General features: G+C 38.5%; 2 protein-coding genes across 3 annotated transcripts in view; one reads left to right on the top strand and one right to left on the bottom strand.

Annotated features, from left to right (window-relative positions):
• The window catches only part of LOC116312194 (tyrosine-protein kinase JAK2-like), a 38,166-nt gene extending 34,932 nt beyond the window's left edge, over window positions 1-3,234 (top strand). For both annotated transcript variants that reach the window (XM_031729549.2, XM_039615537.1), the window contains 3 exons: window positions 687-804; window positions 1,068-1,181; window positions 1,642-3,234. In XM_031729549.2, coding sequence (XP_031585409.1) covers window positions 687-804; window positions 1,068-1,181; window positions 1,642-1,749 — 340 coding nt within the window. In that variant the 3' untranslated portion in view covers window positions 1,750-3,234. The remainder of the gene's footprint in view (window positions 1-686; window positions 805-1,067; window positions 1,182-1,641) is intronic.
• A 537-nt stretch (window positions 3,235-3,771) lies between these two features.
• On the bottom strand, window positions 3,772-5,214 carry rln1 (relaxin 1). Its single transcript, XM_031729550.2, has 2 exons — window positions 4,774-5,214; window positions 3,772-4,362 (listed from the first exon to the last, which is right to left on the bottom strand). Exons 1-2 carry the CDS (start codon window positions 4,967-4,969, stop codon window positions 4,004-4,006), a joined length of 555 nt encoding a protein of 184 aa, XP_031585410.1. The 5' UTR covers window positions 4,970-5,214; the 3' UTR covers window positions 3,772-4,003.
• Window positions 5,215-19,761: the final 14,547 nt, after the last annotated feature.

Raw genomic sequence — 19,761 nt, 5'->3', positions numbered from 1 at the left:
ACCATGCTTAATCCTATCTTAATATCTTTTGCTTTTACTAGCTGTTACTTCCTTTCTTTAAATACTCTAACAGTTGTGAGCTTTAAAAATTTGCAATTAAGTAAAATCATGATCCACGTGGAGGCAAAGATTAGAACTCGTTTTTATGCATCCACTTTCGATGGTCTTCGGTCAGACCTTCAGCTCTGTTTGATTGCGTTTAATAGACAGCTGTATTTTTAAAAAATGTTTTTAGTGGAATGTACATAAAACATAGATGTGACTTTCCGATCTGCCTTAATTGAACATAGTTTTTTTCCTGATAACGACCAGCTGGGGGCGACACAGAACCAAGTCTGATTGTATAGAACTCTATGAGAAAACAACGCTACTGCTCCTCCTGTATGACCTCAATAAACATGTTCCTCGTGGTTTAATGGTCTTTATTTAAAGTTTAACATCATATTGTGATATTGACTTTGGAAATTAACTGGAGTAAAAGACAAGATCAGAGAATCTCTATGGTTTGGCTACTTTTTGATTGGTTTGAGATTTTGATTTGAGCCTGCAGTGTCCTCGGTTTCTGTTTCTAGCAACATCGAGTTGAGGCTTTAAATGTGGTATAACGTCCGTCTTTTATATGCAATCTGTGTATGGGTTGCGTTATATATATGCTTGAGTCTTGAATGTGCGGTGGTGTCTTGCAGGTATGCTCCTGAGTCGCTGACAGAGAGCAAATTCTCTGTGGCTTCAGACGTTTGGAGTTTTGGGGTCGTCCTCTATGAACTCTTCACTTACAGCGACAAGAACTGCAGCCCACCAGTGGTACTGTGTTTTTTTTTCTAGTTCTGCTAAGTGTTTCCCTCATTTTACTTTTAATTTCTTGGTCACTTGTCTCAATTGCTCAGTTGATTTGGAAAACAACCCTCACTATAATTAGGCTGCAGCGTGGGTTAAAGAATCAGTTGATTGAGCACTCCTCTCTGTGCGATGTACTCAAAAACAGGAACCACTTCATTTTTTTTTCATTTTTTTTGAAGCATACTGCTTTTTCTTAACCAAACACAATGAATTTTCTTCTGTTTTAGGTCTTTATGAATAAAATGGGCAATGAAAAGCAGGGCCAGATGATTGTCTACCATTTGATTGACCTCCTAAGAAATGGCTATAGGCTGCCTGCACCTGATATGTGTCCTACACAGGTCTGTTACTTTCTTCAGCCTCACCATAAGCTGCTCATTGTTTTGATAAAATGTCTTGTGGTTCAAAGCCAACACAGATATAACTTGCTTATTAAGTTTAACAACGTGAGTCTCACATAAGAAATTCATGTGGAGTAAAGAACGTATTAAACATAGTCCTCAGTGGCCTGGAGACCCTGAGAGGATTAAGATCAGCTAAGATGAAAATCATATCTCAACAACAGTGAACTAAGCCAGATGACCGTGTAAAATGAAGCTTTGAGTTAGATGCACACACAGTTTAGCTTGTGTTCAACAGCCATTTTATTAGATACACATTGCTGGTACTTGGTTGGAGCTTTTATCCTCCATAGCTCACCCCTAAAACTGCTGGGTTCCTACAGAAGACTTCATTAGTAACACTTCATCTCTTTTGTTTTCTTAGAACTGTGTAAATAATGCTGTCCTGATGCCTCCACAGATTCACAAGATTATGATGGAGTGCTGGAGCAATGACCCTAAACTGCGGCCTACTTTCAAGACATTAATCCTTAGTGTGGAGACTGTACGAGACAGCGAGGATAGATGAGGAGCATCGATCCGTGAACCTTCGACCTTTAGGCGTTGAGTCGCGTGAGTCAGTCCTCTCTGACCTGAGCAGAACAACAAAGTGTCTGATTTACTGCAGTTTGGAGTTGAAGTGATGTTAATCTTCTTTCTATGGTCACATGAAGTATTCACATGAACTGATGAACGAGTACACTACACTTCTGGTGCTTTCGGGAAGATTTCACCCTGGGACGAATTGTTTTCTTTGATGTGTTTGCACGTGTTGCGTTTTAAACGCTGAAATTAAAACAGTGATTGACTGGAGAGAGGCGATAAAAGTTTCAGTGTGAAAGTCAGTGTTTTTTCCAAGAATGTGAAAAGAACAAGCACCAACAAGCAGCAGTTACTGTGTACCTTTAAAGCTGTAAAATAAGCAGAAAGCTTTTTTGGCATAAGAAAAGAGACTATGAGGGAACAAAGGCTCTGTATTCTTCACATCACTGAGCCTAAATCGCCAGAGCTGAACCGCTGTGCACGTGCTCATGAGCAGCTCTACTTGAATGAGCAGATTTCTTCCTGCCGATGCCCATGTAGATTTTTTTTTTAGGGTTTTTATCCATGTCTGTAAGGAGGAGATCCGCCATTGCGATCTTTACGAGATTTCTGCTTCTACGGTGGAAGTGACAGTTTTGAATGTGTCTGTGCTGAGAACCTGTGAGGCGACTGAAGGAATGAGCCGACTCCTTGTTTATAAGGGGCAGGTTATGCTATTTCATTGAGGTCACAGTTAAAATTTCACAAGGCATTGGGAAAAAACCCCAAACTATCATAAACTCAGTGTAATTTTTGTTTCAGTGAAAAGCAGCCATTACTTTGTGAAACCTTTATTATTAAACTGGTGTATTTTAATAATACAGTATGAAGTTTTAAGCTTGTGCAGTTTGTAGATATGTAAAGTGATGTAAAGTTGATTTTTTTTGCACCTGGAGGGAAAGTAATGATGGGAAGTGCCTTTATTTTCTGCAGGAGACTCGTTGCCAGTCATGCCTTTTAATAGAAAAACTGATTCGATTTTGTGGTCACGTCTTCGTTTTATACTTTGACATCTATTTAAAGATCCAGCTTGTGTGTTACATGATTTCGTATTAGGTTTAAGATTGTCGGTCAATGTTTGTGGAAGACAGACTGTTTTCTCTTCGTTTCTAATCCCAAATGCTCTCTTTTCAAGTCGTTTTCTGGTGTGAAACTCAAATAAATGTATTATTAGCAATGAGACAGTGTACACTTTAAATGTGTGTGTGTTCTCCTGTGTTTTAACCTCCTTATAGGCCCCCTGAATATTTCTTTCATGATACTTGACGATTGTCAGTTTATTCTGTTTTTTTTTTTAAATTGCAAAACGTTTGGGAGTCATCTTTTTCCATACCAGTATTGTTGTGATGTATGTATATCAAATATGATTCTTCTGTGAAGTTTGTATCATTTTGTATCCAAAGATTTTCATAAAAAGTTCAAAAAAATTCAACTGATGTTTCTTTTTCCTTATTTGTTTTTAATTGTAGTTTGTTTCAGACAGGCTGCCATTTAAACTATGCTCTGCTGGTTTACATGTAAATATCCGAAGATGTGAAGTTTATATATGTAAGGTGTTTGTGCTTTTTTAGTAGACAAGTCATACAGCAGCCATAGCTCCATCTAAGAGCGTTTTTTAATGTGAAATTAATGTGTAAACTCCATGATTGCCAGCAAGATTTGAGATATTTTTATGTTTATTTTATTGAGGCTGAATGGGTTTAGGTGGGTGCAACAGTGTTAAAAGGACAAAAACCCTGCTCCTGTGGAGTATTATCCTCGGGCTGTTTAGAGAAAATCATCAGGGTGGTTTAATGCTGTGAACAAGGCCAGCAATAAGTTCACGGCAGCCTAAATGACATTAATGTACAATACTGTCCAGTGTTAGTATGAATGCATTTCATGAATGTGGTCTGAGAGTCGACAGGCCAAAATATAGACAGAAAAAATCTGATGCTGTTCAATATGTCATATATTACAGTATTTAAAATTTATTGACAAAGATAACGACATATACGTACAGATGGGTTAAACAAAATATCAAAGGAGAGAGGAGAATGAAGAAGACGTGAAGCTGGGGGAATGTTTTTCTTGTACAATACAGCATGAGTGGGAACAGCTTAATCAACACCAGACGTTTTCTGTACACTGTCCATTACTGCTCATCATAATGGCTCCATGAACGAGCCCCGTGCCATCGCCCACCCACCCTGCTTCCTGCCTCAGCACAAGCGTCCGATATCATTCTTGGTGCAGCCCTGGTTACAGCACATCCCTGCCACGCCAAGTGAAAAGTTCCTCTTCTTCTTGCTTGGTAGGATCCAGTCAGCTGCACCCGGGGTCCCGTCTTGCTCACCTGCAGCTGCAGACATCTGGGAGTCCCCCAGAGGGGCCGGGAGACTCAGCGGCTGCTGCTGCTGTCTGTCACCTGTGGACCCGTAAAGAGCCAGGAGGTCTGCCAGGGAGTAAGAGGAAGCAGTGTGAAGAGGAGAGTGGTTTTCTGCGAGGTCTGCACCACGTTGCCAGGTGTGCTGGCTCTCCTCCACTTTAACATCAGGGAGGGAACTCCACTGGAACAGATCTAGAGACACAAAAAAAATGATCAACGACCTCAAACGCGGGAAAGTGTACTGTAGGCCAGAAAAGACAAAGAAAATAGGAGAATAATGGAAAGTAGTCACTAAAAGGAGCTGACTGTGGTGCTGAACTGTCGTGCTATACATGTGCCAGGGATCATCAACTAATAAAAACAGCCTGAACTCATTCCAAAGTGCCATAGGTCAAAATTTAACAGGAAGTCTTTCACAGTCCTCCACCTGTGGAGCATCTTTAGTCTTAATGATAAATCAGTTTGTCACACTCTTCACAGTTTATCTCTCTACTATTCACTGTAGTTTAATTTTTTTTTTTTTTTTTTTTTTAAATACATCTGTATGTCTAATTAGTGCACACAAATTAAACAGTTAGTGAAAGTATAGCAGCATTAACTCACCCAAGTCCCCCTCCGTGGACCGTCTCCACCGGGAGCCACCGCAGGTGAAGATGACCGCTCTGATGAACTCTCTCCCACACAGTTTCACCCCATAGTCCCTCGGTACGATCAGTCTGTTCATCACATCAGCGTTCTCACAGCTGCACAGGCTGCCGACACACACCACAGCCACGGCGAGAGTCAGTCTCCAGTGCATTGCTCACCTGTCCTGAAATTAAACTGCCTGGTTTGAGGTGCACAGGTGGGAGTCAGCTGGGCTCAGGTCTGAGGTGTGCTGCAGGTCCCGCTCGCTTCCTTGTTTCTCTGTCAGGAAAATGCTCTCGCAGACTCTCAAACTGGGAAAGCTGCTTCTATCAGTCTGCTTTGTGTTCTTTTCTTCTTCCCTCTTTGGGAGTGGACCTTATATAGCCCTAGACACTAGTTCACTCAACAACCTGCCTCCCTTCCTCTCACACGCGTCATCGTCTTTCAGATTGATGACGATGACGTACGTGGAGTTATTTCTCTTGTGCAGTAATATCAAGTTTGAGTATGCACTCATTACTCACACATTATTACAGAAGACAAATGTTTAACATAGGCAGTGATTATTGTCGGAAACTTTATAAAAGCACTGAAAACATTTGGTGTCTTGTAAGATTGTAAGTGCTTTAGGCTGATACTAACATAATTAAAAAACAAAACAAAACGAGGTAGGTTATTGACTTTGCAGCATTGCATTCAGGGGGTACCTTTGCCGCAAGAGAGAAACTAAGATACTGAAGTCCTTTAAATATCTTTTACTGAATTCACAGCTTTTACATTTTTTTTTACTTTATTTGTATACAATACAGAAAACAGGACAAGTTAAAATAAACAAGATAAAAATGATAGATATTGAATTTAAAGCTTAGATTTTTCTTAACTTCCACTTTATGCTACTGTTTCTTTTTCTGCCTTCCTTAAAAATATCATAAAAAACAAATTTAATGGGTTGTAATTACTGTCTTCATTGATTTTTATTTTTTCTTTCTTTTTCTTACTTAATGTTAATTAACGGGTTAGATCTCTAAATCATCACAAACAGTGGTGTCGAGGCAATGTTTGATTTTAGTTGGGCTCATCTTTAATTTAAATCTGATTATATTTGTTTTTTCTGGTTAAGAGTGCATGTGCACCATGTCATTCAGTACTATCAGCTAGAGATTACATTTACCATTTCTATTATGGAAATGTGATTTAACCTGGTTGCAAACACTGATGTGAATAAAACATATGAGAAAAGCTTATTTATTACAGGTAAGAGTAAATCTTTGAGTAACTCATTCAGCATTCTTATAGATGAATAGTAAGCTATTTTTAGTGCACAGAAATGTCCTAAATGTTCTTAATTTCCTCAGTTTGCAGATTTTAAGCATGCATGGAAATTAAAACTGATGCAAAAAAAAGAAGAAAAGAAGAGGCAAGAATGAAAAGAAGGAAGCAGGTGGAGGACAAGCACTACTGGAAGTGACAATCTGAGATGAGAGAGTCTCTGTTTGTTTTGTAGCCTTATTTGTCATTCTTTAGACAAATGTTCCCTAGGTGCTGTCAACCTGGAGTCCAAGCAGGAAGCTCATTGGAAAAATAGGTTTTTCTTTTAATGGCCCTAAAGAAAAACAGTGATAACGAGAAGACAATAATTAACTCTCAGCAAGCGATAAAAAGATAAATAAGAGCACAAGACAGAAAAGTACTTAAATGAAATGGAAAAACAACAACATCTAAATACTGCAAAACAAAAATGTTAAAAGCCATTTAAATGCGGGCTTGGTGCCACCTGTAGATGACTTGTGCCTTTCTTTTAGCAAGACTGTAACCTAAACTTTATGCGACTGCTTTGTCTAACACTTAAAAAATGTCATATACTGACCTGCTCTGGTAAAGGTTAGTATTTGACATCAAAGTGTGATTAATTCAATAAAAATGTTGTGAAGATTCGGCTCAGTAAGGTTCACACTTTGCAGGTGTGTGTGTGATCCTGGTCTGTGTGTGTGTGTGTCTGTGTGTGTCAGATCATCTGACATCTGTGAGGTGTTACAATCTCACCCTGCAGTGACGCCCACTGTGACCGCTATAAACTAGGAGCGATAATATTTTAAAACTTCACTGCCACACACAAACGTAGAAGAAAGAACGTAGCTGACGTCATCAGGCATAGCAGGCCTTTAAAGTCAAAGTATGGACACTGCCTTTACAGTAGCTTCATTGTACCTTATAACAGAATATTTTATTATTATAAAACATTTAAATTCCGATATCTGCACTGGCCTAAAAAAAAATCCTGTTTGGGTTAGTCTTTGTTTTCACCATAAGCTGCAGATATGAAAGGTGTGAGACAGACAGAGGGTGAAAGGGAAAAAGAGACGGCCAGTCCAGTGTCACAAACCCTGCGTCCGCGCTGATGAACCTCAGCCACACGACTCTTTTGTCTGCCGTTCCTCATGTGACACAGTCTCACATCTGCACACACACAAACACGTGCGCTGCATAACAATCGCTGCAGAGCACGACTGAGTGACATTCTCGTCTAAAAAGGCCTTTATTCTCAAAAAGTGCGGGTGTCAAAGATGAACAGGAAAGCGGCGTGACCTCAGTGATGATGAATAGGTTAAGAAAAAAAAGCATAGTTTGACAGATTCGATATGTCACAGAAAAAACTAGTTTGAATTTCATTTTCTGCTCATTTTTGCCAAATAATTGTGTGTATCTGTCCTGATATTTGTGGAGATGTATCACTGGAGCTGAAGAGAAAATTAATAAGTGGGTGGAAATGGAAAACAACTCCTCGAACTGCTGTTCTCTTACCAACCAATACGTAGCTTCATATTCTCAGGCAGATACACTGTTCCCACCTCACACTTAAAGACAGCAGACGACCGAGCTTTTGCCGTCAGGGCTCCTTGGTTGTTGAATGACCTCAGAAATACACTTCACCTCATTAGTGTCTTTATTATGTGAATTTATATTATACATTTTATATATATATTTTTTTTTTACCTTAACTAAACAAATATTTTATGATTATTCCTAATCTGCTGTCAAGTCTTGTCATTACTGTGAACACAGATTAGAGAAAATCCATCATTCAGTGCAATTCATTTCACTTTCGTTGAGTGACAAACTGTTGCAATTTCCACGTTTATTAGGCTGTGGGAGAGCGTAACAATGAATCTGAGGCAATGTGTCGAGTTTATTTTTTTAGCTTGTGTTTGTGATCATCAAATCACAAGGTTATCGAGGGTCTCCAGCATAACTCTGGGGTTTTTTTGCAGAACAGCAAAAGTACTGTTAAATATATATTTTTTAAATAATTTTTGACTGCTCCTATGATAATGTCTGATTGGAGTAGGTGGTGCTCAATCAATCCATTTTGTGCAGAGGAAGAGTCAAATTATGTGAGCATGCTCAGTGTGTGAACCACAGAGGCTGGGTTAAAGTGGAACTGGGTCTAGCAAAGCCAGCTAATACAAAGAAAGCCTGGCTTTGTTAATCAGAGACATGACGTCCTTTCTCAAGGTCTCAACAGAAAACATAAAACAGGATGACTACAGATTGTAACTACTCAGTTAGCTTGATAGCTCCATGTAAAATAAAGGCAATGAGTCTGTGTTACATTTTTGAAACAAATCTACACAAGTTTGGGGTGGTAAGAGCCAAAATGCTCATTACCGATCCCGATTCAAAACCAGTTCAAAGATTAATGTCTATTCTGTAAGTCAACTTAACATTTCACTTAATATTAAGAAGATTCATTAAACAATAACTAAAGTGAACATAAGTTTACTACAAAGCTACAGAGAAATCTGATGCAGCCACCTGTATGGTTCTATCAAACAAAAGTAATAAATCCCTAAATCAGCCAGGATGACATACAGAGTGGCAGTCTCTGTGTGAACAAGTCAGAGCCAGTTTAACAGCATTTGTGAGGGAGTTGGCTACATATTGACCAACTCCCAGATTAAAATGTGTTTAACTTATCAAGCAGGATGAATAAATGCAAGCATAATCAGTTAGTCTTCCTTAAGAGCTTGACAGTAAGCAGGAGAAATGTTCTCTATCCTGGCAACAAGTCATCAGCAGAAAAGCGGTGATCAGTTGTATAGCTGGAATAATGGTCCTGTGACAAAATGGGTGAGAACACCATTTGTCCATATTCTTAGTTAACATTCTTGTTTTGATTTAGCCATATCTCATATGTATTCTGTAATAGGCAAACATGTACTATCCCGGGTTTGTTTATGTTTTGCACTTTTACAGATTATACAGCATAACATCTTGGTTTAAATCAATTGCGACAAAGTTTGTTAAGTTAACATGGTATTGATTTCAACTGTTGGTTTAGTTTGAACTCTCCTTACCTACCTGTCCTCCAGGAACAAAAGGAGAAGATGTAGTTTCACTTCTTGTATTTATAGCTTCCTGGTTAATCAGAGGTCACAGGAAGAGACCAGGTGAAGAAGGGGGAGAATCTTTGCAATTAAAGTTGATTTTATAGTGTCTTTATAGAGAAATGGATTTATTATTGTAATATTGTAATATATTGATTACACCGTAGAGTTTTTATTGCTAGGAAAGAGTAGCAGTATACATTTGAGTATAGAAATGTTAGACTTACTTACCTAATGGAATAGTCCAGGGTGAGATTGTATCAGATGAATGCAGGTGTTTGGGGGAAAAGGACCAGGTCAGTGTAGCTGTGTACATTTTGACTTCAGTTTCCATTGAGTTAAGTTCAGTTATGTTTATTTGTACTGACTTAACTATGGAGTTGAGTTTCTTATTTATTTTTTGTAAATATTGTTTAGTCACAAAATGGTGAATAAATCACTCGCTACACTGGACAGCATCTGTCTCCTGCCTTTCTTTAGCTGCTTAGGTCAAGTCCTACCACAGGTCCCATCTCAACAATATAAATTGGATCAGGAGTGACGACCCCGGTCTGCAACATTCATCAGCTGATTGTACACCATTTCCTTAGTCTGTATTGCTCTCATGTTGATCCAGCTCCACTTGACCTCTGGCATGTAATCCTTTAAACACTCATATTTACATATATATACACAGAGACATGTGGTAAGTACACAGGGACAGGAAAACAAAGAAAGTGGGGCTGCTCATGTGTCCTTTTTTTTTTTTTTTTTTTTTTTAACAATTTTTACAACAAGAAGATTTTGTAGTTTGAACCACCTGTTCAGGTTTTGTATGCCATCTTTCACAACCTCAAAAGCACAGTCACCTTTTGTCTTCAACCTGGATCTTGTCACGGTCCTGGGTCGCTGACCCAGTGTTTTGTATTTTGAATTATTATATAGCCCTTTGAATTCATTATTTATCATTTCTAATCTTTTGGTTCAGTGTTTTCAGTCCTCAGTCTTCTTGTTTCCGTCTCTGTGTTCCATGTTTGCTCCGTTTACCCTGTCAGCCTTGTCCCCCTATCAAGTTCCTGTCTCTGTGTTATGTTTCCTGCTTTACTTTCACAGTCTGTGTCCTATGTTAATGTTTTCGGTTTTGCTTCCCCTTGCTCATGTTTGATTACTCCCAGCTGTGCTCTCCTCCTGTGCCTCATTTCCCTCGTTATCCCTCTGTGTATTTAAGCCCTGTGTGTCATCCCGTGTATCATCCTCAATGTTTATGTTTCAGACTCCTTGTTCCCAGTGTTCAGGTTTTTGTAACGTTTTCTACTCTCCTCATGTTCTTTTGTTAGTTTAAGTCCCCCACCGTGCTCCGCTTTTGTTTGTTTTTTTGTCGTGCACTATCAATAAACTCACTCACAGCTATGCTGTCATCAGTGCCTGCACTTGGGTCCACACTCCTCTCACCTCCCGATGATCTGCCTTGCAGATCGTGACAGATCTACAGCAAACAAGCCCTGATCAGCAGACCTCAGAGAGACGTTATGTATGGCTGTAGTAGCTCACTGATCTATGGAGGCATCTGACCATGGAGGGCTCTGAAAGGGATCACCAAAATTTGAAACAGTGTTACGAAGACAAAAGTGTGCACTTGTACTTTGTAGATGAGGGTGGCCGTTTCTGTTGCCCATCTTTTTCTTTTTTTTTTCTTTTTTTTTTACATTTAAGTCTTTTATTGATTTTGCAACATATACTTAAACCTGTATAAAAGGGAGAAAAACAAAAAGACAAAACAAAACAAATCCCCCCCCAAAAAACAAGAAAACTGCTGGTGTGCACCCCTGTTCTTACAAGAGAAACTAACTAACAGTCGGTTCCAAGAGAAGAAACACAGAAATGGGCAAATAAAATTGACGGTAAAGTAACATTTGGACCGGTGGTCACAGTTAATAGGCCTTCAGATTATGTTAATATGGTCATGATTTCCTGTTTGCTTCAGATAGCTCCAAAAGTATTTCCAATGTTCATCTTTGTCTTCTGTATCATTTTTAAGTTTACTCAGCATGGACTCATAGGAAGCAGTCTCTGCCATTGCTCTAATCCGGTCTTTCAGTTCAGGACGTACTGTAGTCTTCCAGTGCCTAAGGATAATCCTCAATGCAGTTACCAGTCCAACCATAACAACCGTAAAAATATTATTATGAATTCTTGGAATATGAGAACGGTCTCCTAACAAGCACAATTCAGGATTTAAGGGCACTTCTAATCCTGACCAACCTTTTAAAAGTGTGACGACTTCCTTCCAAAAAGGAGCTATAAGGGAACATTCCCAAAAACAATGTAGGAAAGTGCCCGCCTCAATTTTACATTTCCAACAGAGATCGTCAGGCATAAGCTTCATACGGTGTAATCTTGTTGGAGTATGATAATATCTATACAGAATTTTATATTGTATGCATTTGCTCCTCGCCTCCTTAACATAAATCCCATTTCCGCCAAAATGCCCATCCATTTTTCGTTTGGAATTGGTGCATTTAAATCTTTCTGCCACAAAGTTTTAATGTTCAAACATTCCCCACTTCTATTATCATTTACCAACCTATAAAAACATGATGCTGTGTGGTGCTCCTGAGGCATATTTATAAAATTTAGAGCAAGATTTTCATGTCCCCTTCTGAACTTCAATGTCTCACAATGTCTAATTTGCAAATATCTCCAGAAATTTTCCTTCCCTTCCAATTTGTATGTTTGAACAAGGTCTCTATAGTGTGGACCCAAGTGCAGGCACTGATGACAGCATAGCTGTGAGTGAGTTTATTGATAGTGCACGACAACAATTTACCACTACAGTTACGTTTGCTTGACTCTGTGGATTGTTTTAAAAAAACAGTTAAAAACTTTTCTGTTTAAACAAGCCTTTTGTTGATCTACATATTTTATATTTTTTACATTATTTACATTTGATCTTTTATATTGTGTACATTGTCTATTGATTTTATTGTTTATTTTAATATTTGTGTACAGCGCTTTGTGATTGTCTGTCTGTGAAAAGCGCTTAATAAATAAAGTTTACTTACTTACTATAAATTCCCCATCTTTAAATAAGTCGCTAATAACATTTATGCCATGAGACTGCCACAATTTCCAAAACACAATTTTTTTCCCTATACGAATAGCTGGATTGTTCCAAAGAGATGAGTAAAACTGCACATGAGGTGATATTTTAAGAATTCTATGTATATTGGCTACCTGGCTAGAGTGAAACAAAATTCGGTTCGTTGAAATGCAGCTTTGAGACGACATACCTTTTGGATCGAAAGGAGTATAAATCTCAGACTCTATACTTAGCCATTCCTGTCCGGCTTGACTGCTGACACTAATTGGTGAGTAATAGTGAACTTAAGGGTGCCTCATTAAAATTACACAAAGGTGGAAAGGAAAACAAGAGCAGCACATGTGGTGAATGAGTCAGGAATGTAATTATGAAAAGAAATGCAAAGGGGAAATGATCCATCCATATCCATTCAGATGGTCTACAGCACAGGTGTCAAACTCCAGGCCTCGAGGGCCGGTGTCCTGCAGGTTTTGGATGCGTCCTTGATCCAACACAGCTGATTCAAATGGCTAAATGACCTCCTCAACATGTCTTGTAGTTCTCCAGAGGCCTGGTAATGAACTACTCATTTGATTCAGGTGTGTTCACCCAGGGCGTTATCTAAAACCTGCAGGACACCGGCCCTCGAGGCCTGAACTTCGACACCCCTGGTCTACAGGAAGGGTGTGAAGGGTCCAGTGAAGGGTGACGCAGTTTCTGATGGTCACCTTTGTGATTGTTTTATCTGGGACACAAAACAAGAAGTAAATTGGAGACAGAGGATGTTTTTCTCTAATAAACAATTTTTAAAATTACTTAAGCAAGCAAGCAAGCAAGCAAGCAAGCAAGCAAGCAAGCACCCCCCCCCACACACCTCAACATGGCTGCATTGTGAATAACTGGACGTTGCTCATCTTTTCTCTTTTCTCCTGAGCCAGGAGTTTGACATTAGTCATGTAAGTTCATCTATATGAGCAAAATATCACATGAGAAACAACATATGCTGACATTAAGGTGCATAATTATCATTTCACACGATTCTTATATGGGACTGTGTATAATAATGGCTATGATTCCTAAACACTTCATGCAATGCACTTTTATTACACCCCTTGAATTAAAGCTGAAAGTCTGCATTTCATTCATGCCCATTTTAAATTATTCCACTCAATATGCCTGAAAATTTGGGTACCATTGAATATTTTAATGGAAAAAATAGCAAAATACCATAAATACCATAAAATCATCAGCCGACCTTCTGAACTTTGTTGATAGAAGGAGCTATGTTTAAATTTCAGCTGCCAAATAAGTCCTGAGGTTTTATATCCAGTCATATATAAGTCTACATCAAAAACCTTCAGGGACTATGTAAAATATTCTGTATCTCTTTATATTTTCAGTTTGCGCAGAATGACCGTGAACCAGTAACAGACAAATGGGGTTAGTGCCCAGGATCTGTTATTGTACATATGTGATTCAAACTAGACAAACATCATGTCTCTTGTTGGGAATATTGAAAAGGATAACTGATAGATTTTATTTTGGTGAGCTTGGACAAGCATCGGACTCTGATTATGAGACAGTCACTGGAAAAAGAAGTGAAGACAAAGTGAAAAGAAGAAATGAGCCGCACCGCTCTGAAGGTGACAAAGTCAGAGCAAAACCAAGCGGGAAATTCACTGACATTTACGAAAGCTGCAAGCATGTACACAATACAGGGGACTGCTTGAAAAACATACAAACAAATCATCACAGTCTGCATACTGGAAGAAGGGAGAGAAGGGCGCATATTACACACACATCATTATCATATTGTCCAAAATCTGAGCAAGATCTGATCTAATGTAAAGGATAATGTTCCTAACCGCACTAGCAAATCCACCAAGAAATGACTTGAGGAGAAGATATCAATGGATATCCAGAATGCCTCTTACTCAAATCTTTTATTTTTATTTCTTTCAGAATTGTAGATAGCCAATATATGCAAGAAAGAATTTTGTAGTTGAGGTAATTTGAAATGGAGTGGTCAAAAATGTTGGAAAGCCAGAAATTGAAGGAGAAATATGGAAGAAAAAAGTTAACCCTGCTAAAGACAGCTATACTAACATCTTTTTGTTATTCCCGTGTTTGGTTATTCTACTTTTATCTCCAGACACTGTCCAAAATATTACACAAGTTGTTTTTTAAAGAAATCTAGAAATTTAAGAAATTGAGTTGATCTGAGCTTTTTGACACTATGCCACATTAAAAGTCACTTAAATCGCCCTTCTTCCCGATTCTGATGCTCAGTTTGAACTTCAAAAGACCACCTTGATCATGTCTACCTGCATAAATGCACTTAGTTGCTGCCATTGCTGCCAATTGATTGATCAGATATCCGTGTTAACAAATAGTTAAACAGATATGTTTAATAAAATGTACATTTCTGTGTATGATTATTAATCATACACAGAAAACTGCCTCAGAAGTACTGATGTCTATCCTGTGAGGTATCTCAGGGTTTGTTATCTGATTAGAAGCTTTTAGCCATGTCTACTGCTGTTTCCCTTTCCCTTTGCTTACCCATTTATATTCTGCCGAAGTGCATGTATGCTTTGTGATTTTCGAGCTACAAAAAACTAAAACTCTTTTTTGTGACATGTTGTTGCATTATGTACAGAAGGTGAGTGCAGGGTTCAAAACGCTATAAAAGCTATCTAATACATAAGGAAACCTTGGCTCACCTTCTTTACTCTCAGACCCACTAAAGTTCAATTACTGAATAAAAAGCACAACCCCATTATTAGCACCCAAGACCCATTCTTAAATGGAAAATTAACAAAAATGCTACTTGCGTCACATCACAGCTGCCATCCTTCCTCAAGACATGCGTCACACAATCATATTAACTGAATTCCAAGTAATGCTTAAAATGGAGGGCATGATTCAAACACAATGGCCATTGACTTCAACTTGGAGGTTCACAAGGCCAGAGGATGACAAGGATCAATTAACTTTGACTGATGTGACTTGACAAGCGGTCATTTTGGACATCTTAATGCAGGGGGAGGCAACGGTGTATCTTTAAAGAGATATTGCAAAATTGCTAGGGTGAGTCGTAGTCATCATATTTGGAGTGAAAATACAATTTGAATGCTACATTAGCTAAATTATTTTATTGTTATTTAAAATAACAGTTACTCCCTGCAACCCGGAAATGTTCCTTTTTAAACGCTAGACATTTCAGTTTTGTTGGATAGAACTTTAAACAGATGCATGATTTAGAAAATGTCTTCATAACTCATCTTCTAATGTGAATTTTAGAGAAATCTATTAATATGAAACAATCTGTAAGGAAAGCCAGTAAAACACTACAGCAATGCAGAAACATGCATCCAACATTCACCCATGAGTCATCATCACAACGCAATTGAGGGCGCTCTGAAATTCAATTGCCAAACCTTTGCCATCGCTGAATATTATTAGTCATCATCGACCACATTTACAGCTGGGAAAGCGCGAGAAAATTAAGGGGCGGACCACACAACAAACGTTTTGGGTCTAAGTCAGATAATATCATTGGTTTTATGACAGTCACACATCCCACCTGGTACTCGGCGGCTCGCAGGCATGAATAAATCACAAGAAATTGGCAAAACAAAAAAAAAAGAGGGGAAAAAAAACATCCATCCTTTGTTTAAATGAAAAAACCCAAAAATAATGAGGGCAATAAAACATGTGGTCTCTGAACGGAAACGCAAGGATTTGAACTGAAGCCCGTGTCTCTGGTGTGATTCAAGGAGGAGAAAAAAACGAACCAGACTGACAAGACAGATGGTCAGGACAGATCGGGGTGAGTGATTACCGTCTTTGTACCGCGGAGTATGTGGGCCATGCTCACAGGTACAATCGGTCCCATTAGCCCCATGTTTGCTTATTTGGGAATTTGATCAAAGATATATGTAGTCATTACGTCATCTGACATTTTGGTAAAACTATATAAAAATTACAAGTAATAAGATTCACACAAAACAGCTGCCACACAGTGAACAGAGGACTTACGGATCCAGCTTTTACTGGCGGTGTGACATCGGGTTTCTGCAAGCATCTGTGCAGAGAGCATGCTAACACAAAGCTACCAGGAAATCAAGAGTCACTTCACTGCTGGCACGACGTAGAATTTTGCTGTCTTGGAAAGCTCCTCATCCTCTAGCCAACGTGATCCGGCTGGAGGATGAGGAGCTATGAGGATGTTATGTTCTTTTTAAAAATGGAGAAAATAAAATTCAGACTCAGAGGAAATGCTAGTAAGTTCTCACAGATGTGGCAGCCTTTTATCATTTACTTCAATTCATTGAAAACACTAACAACAGACTAAACTTTAGTACCATGGGGTTTTCCTTTTGTTCTGGTTTTAATGGCCTAATCTGTATTGAGATATGTCTTTGTATCGGTTGGTACTTGCTTTATTGGGCCTGATATGTCAACTTACATGTAAAAAAAAAAGAAAAAAGAAGAAAATCAAGAGTCATGTTGAAACTAAGGGTATGCTAGTGGCGTTTGCTGTGAAATCTCTTTCGGCTGGCATTTGACTTAGTTTTGTGTTGTCGGCTTTTCATTAAAGCTTAAACACCAAATGAAAGGTCATATAAATGTCATGCATGACCTGCAAATGCTGCCGATATCTCATGTACTGTCTCATATCACACATAAAAACGTTCCACACGTGCGTTTGAGGTTTAAAGTAGCAGAAAAAATATTCACAAACGTGTAGATTTATATTTACACAAATATATGTAGACCTGTAGACTTGAAACTCCAATTTTACTCATCGCTTTAATTTTTTACAAATTAAAGCCTCTTAAATCAGTGACTACAACTGCTCAAATGCACCTTCTCCAGTCACAAATGCCCATATTGAAATCCATCATCTAATTAATAACGGTGCTAATGTACTCAAACAAAGGTTTGTAGAAACTTGCCCTAGCTCTTTGTGCTAGGTGGTTGTGAATCTAGCAGGAAAGCATGGAGCCAGCTCAGTCTTCTGCTTTCTGATTGGCTGATCTCTATGTGAAGCCCTCCTCCCAACAGCGCAGGAATTCATGAATTTGTGATTGTAGAGGGCTCATTGGAGCAGTCGCATTCACTAATTTTAGAGGTTGTGGTTGAAAGTAGCAAAAAGAATAAATGTGAGTATATTTTGAATTATAAGTGAGTAACTCTCTGTATATTTGTATAAATATCAATCTGTAGGCCTACTTGTGGATATCTTTTCTGCTATTTTATAAATTAAAAAAATTAATTTTCAAAATACAATTTTTTTTTAATTAATGGATTTATTTATTCACATATTCTTTCATTTTATGCTGCAGTTGCTCACATCACCATATAAAGAGTATATTTACCAGCATATAGGGGACAACCGACCAAAATTTAACAGGGGGACATTTTCTATTATTTAAAAAAAAATTAAGTAAAATCAAAAGAGTAAGTGCAATAATGCACTTTCTGACCACAGAAAACATGCTATAAATTAAAGCGCACAGCAAGACATTTACATTTATAAGTGTGTTCTTCTGTAAAGCGTCCTTGGGTTTCTTCAAAGGCGCTATACAAATACAAGTTGTTATTAATAATATTATTACAACAAGAGTCAGTCTTATGCACTGGGCTACCTTTACAGGCTACACAACAAAAAAGACCAACAAATAACTTACTATAAACTACACATGGTACACTTAGCTTTAACCATGCACAGACAGTACATTAGAATATGGCTAATGTGGACCCAAAATGCAGATTCAAAGTCAAAGTTAAGGTGAACAAAAAGCAAAGTACATAAAAAAATGAACTCATTCATCACAGATGGCAAAGGAAACACATGAGCTGACAACAGTACAACAAGACAAAGTGCTAAGGCAAACTGAGGCTTTAAATAGACACGTGAGGTAATTATGAAGTAATAAAAGTAATGCACAGCTGGGGAAAACAAGGCACAGGTGACAAGAATCAAACGATCAAGACAAGGGGGAAGTAAACTTAATACAGGGCACGAGATAGTACAGAGTGCCAAAATAAAGCAGGAAACAACAAGACACCTACAGGAGCACATTTAACAGACATGGAAACCACTGGAGGGCAGAAAAATCGAAGGTCATGGAATAAACTATAAAGAAAACTCGCTATAATAGCAAAGAACAAAAGGAGAAATAACCAACATCTAGAGTCTAGAATGCAAACACCAAAATGACCAGCACTAACAGCAGACCAACCAGAAACATAAAATAACTAGAGAACCAACTTCTGCCAAGGCAGCCTGCTCTCTGGGCACGATTTACTTTGAAGGGAATAATATTGTGTATTTTGCTCTGACCTGTCCCTAGGAAGGTCTGTGCGTAACAACCAGGCGGACCCAAAGATCCGTGCGTCAGCAGACGTGTACTGGGGACACTCAGTTTCCCTCCCTAATGAAGGTGTTACACAGCGAAGCCGTTGTAAAGCAGTGTCTTGTTATTAAGTTGTGTGTTCATGAATCTTTACAGTAACGGCTAATTCTTTTGTCAGGTGAAGATACAAATGTTGCAAATGCTTCATGCTTCACTCATCATTAGATTATTTTTTCTATTTCTATTATTTTCTTTAATGTTGGTTAAGTGATCCATACTCTGTGACAGCCTCATGTAAAGAACGTGTAAAGAGACCATCCAGGTCTCTAACTGCTGTGAGTTTTCTGTGCTTGTATGAAACGTGTGCTGTGCATGCCATTTTGTGATCTACAGAGCCCCTTGTGGACATTTTGAGATAAGTGGTTTACTATCTCAGCAAAAGTTGATGTTATTGCAATTAAAGTCAATTGTTTGTCTCCATTTTCTAGGAAACCACATTATCACCCACATGATTTCTGTCATGACTGCACGGAATTTAATTACTGCTGGAAAGAAGTTTAATGTAAACAGTGCTTATAACACGCCTGTGGGGCTTTATCACAGACAGTTAAGGAAACTCTTGGATTGTTGCACTCTTTCTGGCAGAAGACTTTGGCCAATTTGAATAACAAACCACAGCAAAAAATGCCACTGAATGGTCAGGTACAAGAGCTAGACTGAAAATGAGCAAAAAAGCACCCAAAGTCATATGAGTCTAATGTAAGATTGAAAAAGAAAAAAAGGGTTATCCCCTTAATCTATTTTGAATGAATTTTGAGCTTTTTGGATAAAATTGTTTGGATTTTTAAAAAAAGCTACTAGCAATGATATTTGAAGGGCACACAGGAATTCAGAATGATTTGCAGTGATTCACTGTGCAGCTCCACAGCAGACATAATCTTCTATACTATAAGACAGCGGTCCCCAACCCCCGGGCCTCGGACCGGTACCGGTCCGTGAGTCGTTTGGTACCGGGCCGCGAGAGTTGAGGCTCGGGTGTGAAATGTATTGTTTTCAGGGTTTTTATCGGTTTTCAGCGTTATTTTGTTATCGTTTTTATCGTTAACTCGGTTTTCCTGGGTCTTTTCACGTGTGTTGTGAATAAATCTTCTTTTTT

This window comes from Oreochromis aureus, linkage group 7 (genome assembly GCF_013358895.1).
Source record: "Oreochromis aureus strain Israel breed Guangdong linkage group 7, ZZ_aureus, whole genome shotgun sequence".
Classification (NCBI taxonomy): domain Eukaryota; kingdom Metazoa; phylum Chordata; class Actinopteri; order Cichliformes; family Cichlidae; genus Oreochromis; species Oreochromis aureus.
This window is presented reverse-complemented; position numbering and strand designations above follow the sequence as displayed.

Bases quoted from the DNA above. Each gene is read 5' to 3' on its own strand.
- rln1 (XM_031729550.2), bottom strand. From the start codon at position 4,969: ATGCACTGGAGACTGACTCTCGCCGTGGCTGTGGTGTGTGTCGGCAGC. The intron at 4,363-4,773 runs GTGAGTTAATGC...TTGTGTCTCTAG, and splicing joins GTCCACGGAGGGGGACTTGG to ATCTGTTCCAGTGGAGTTCC.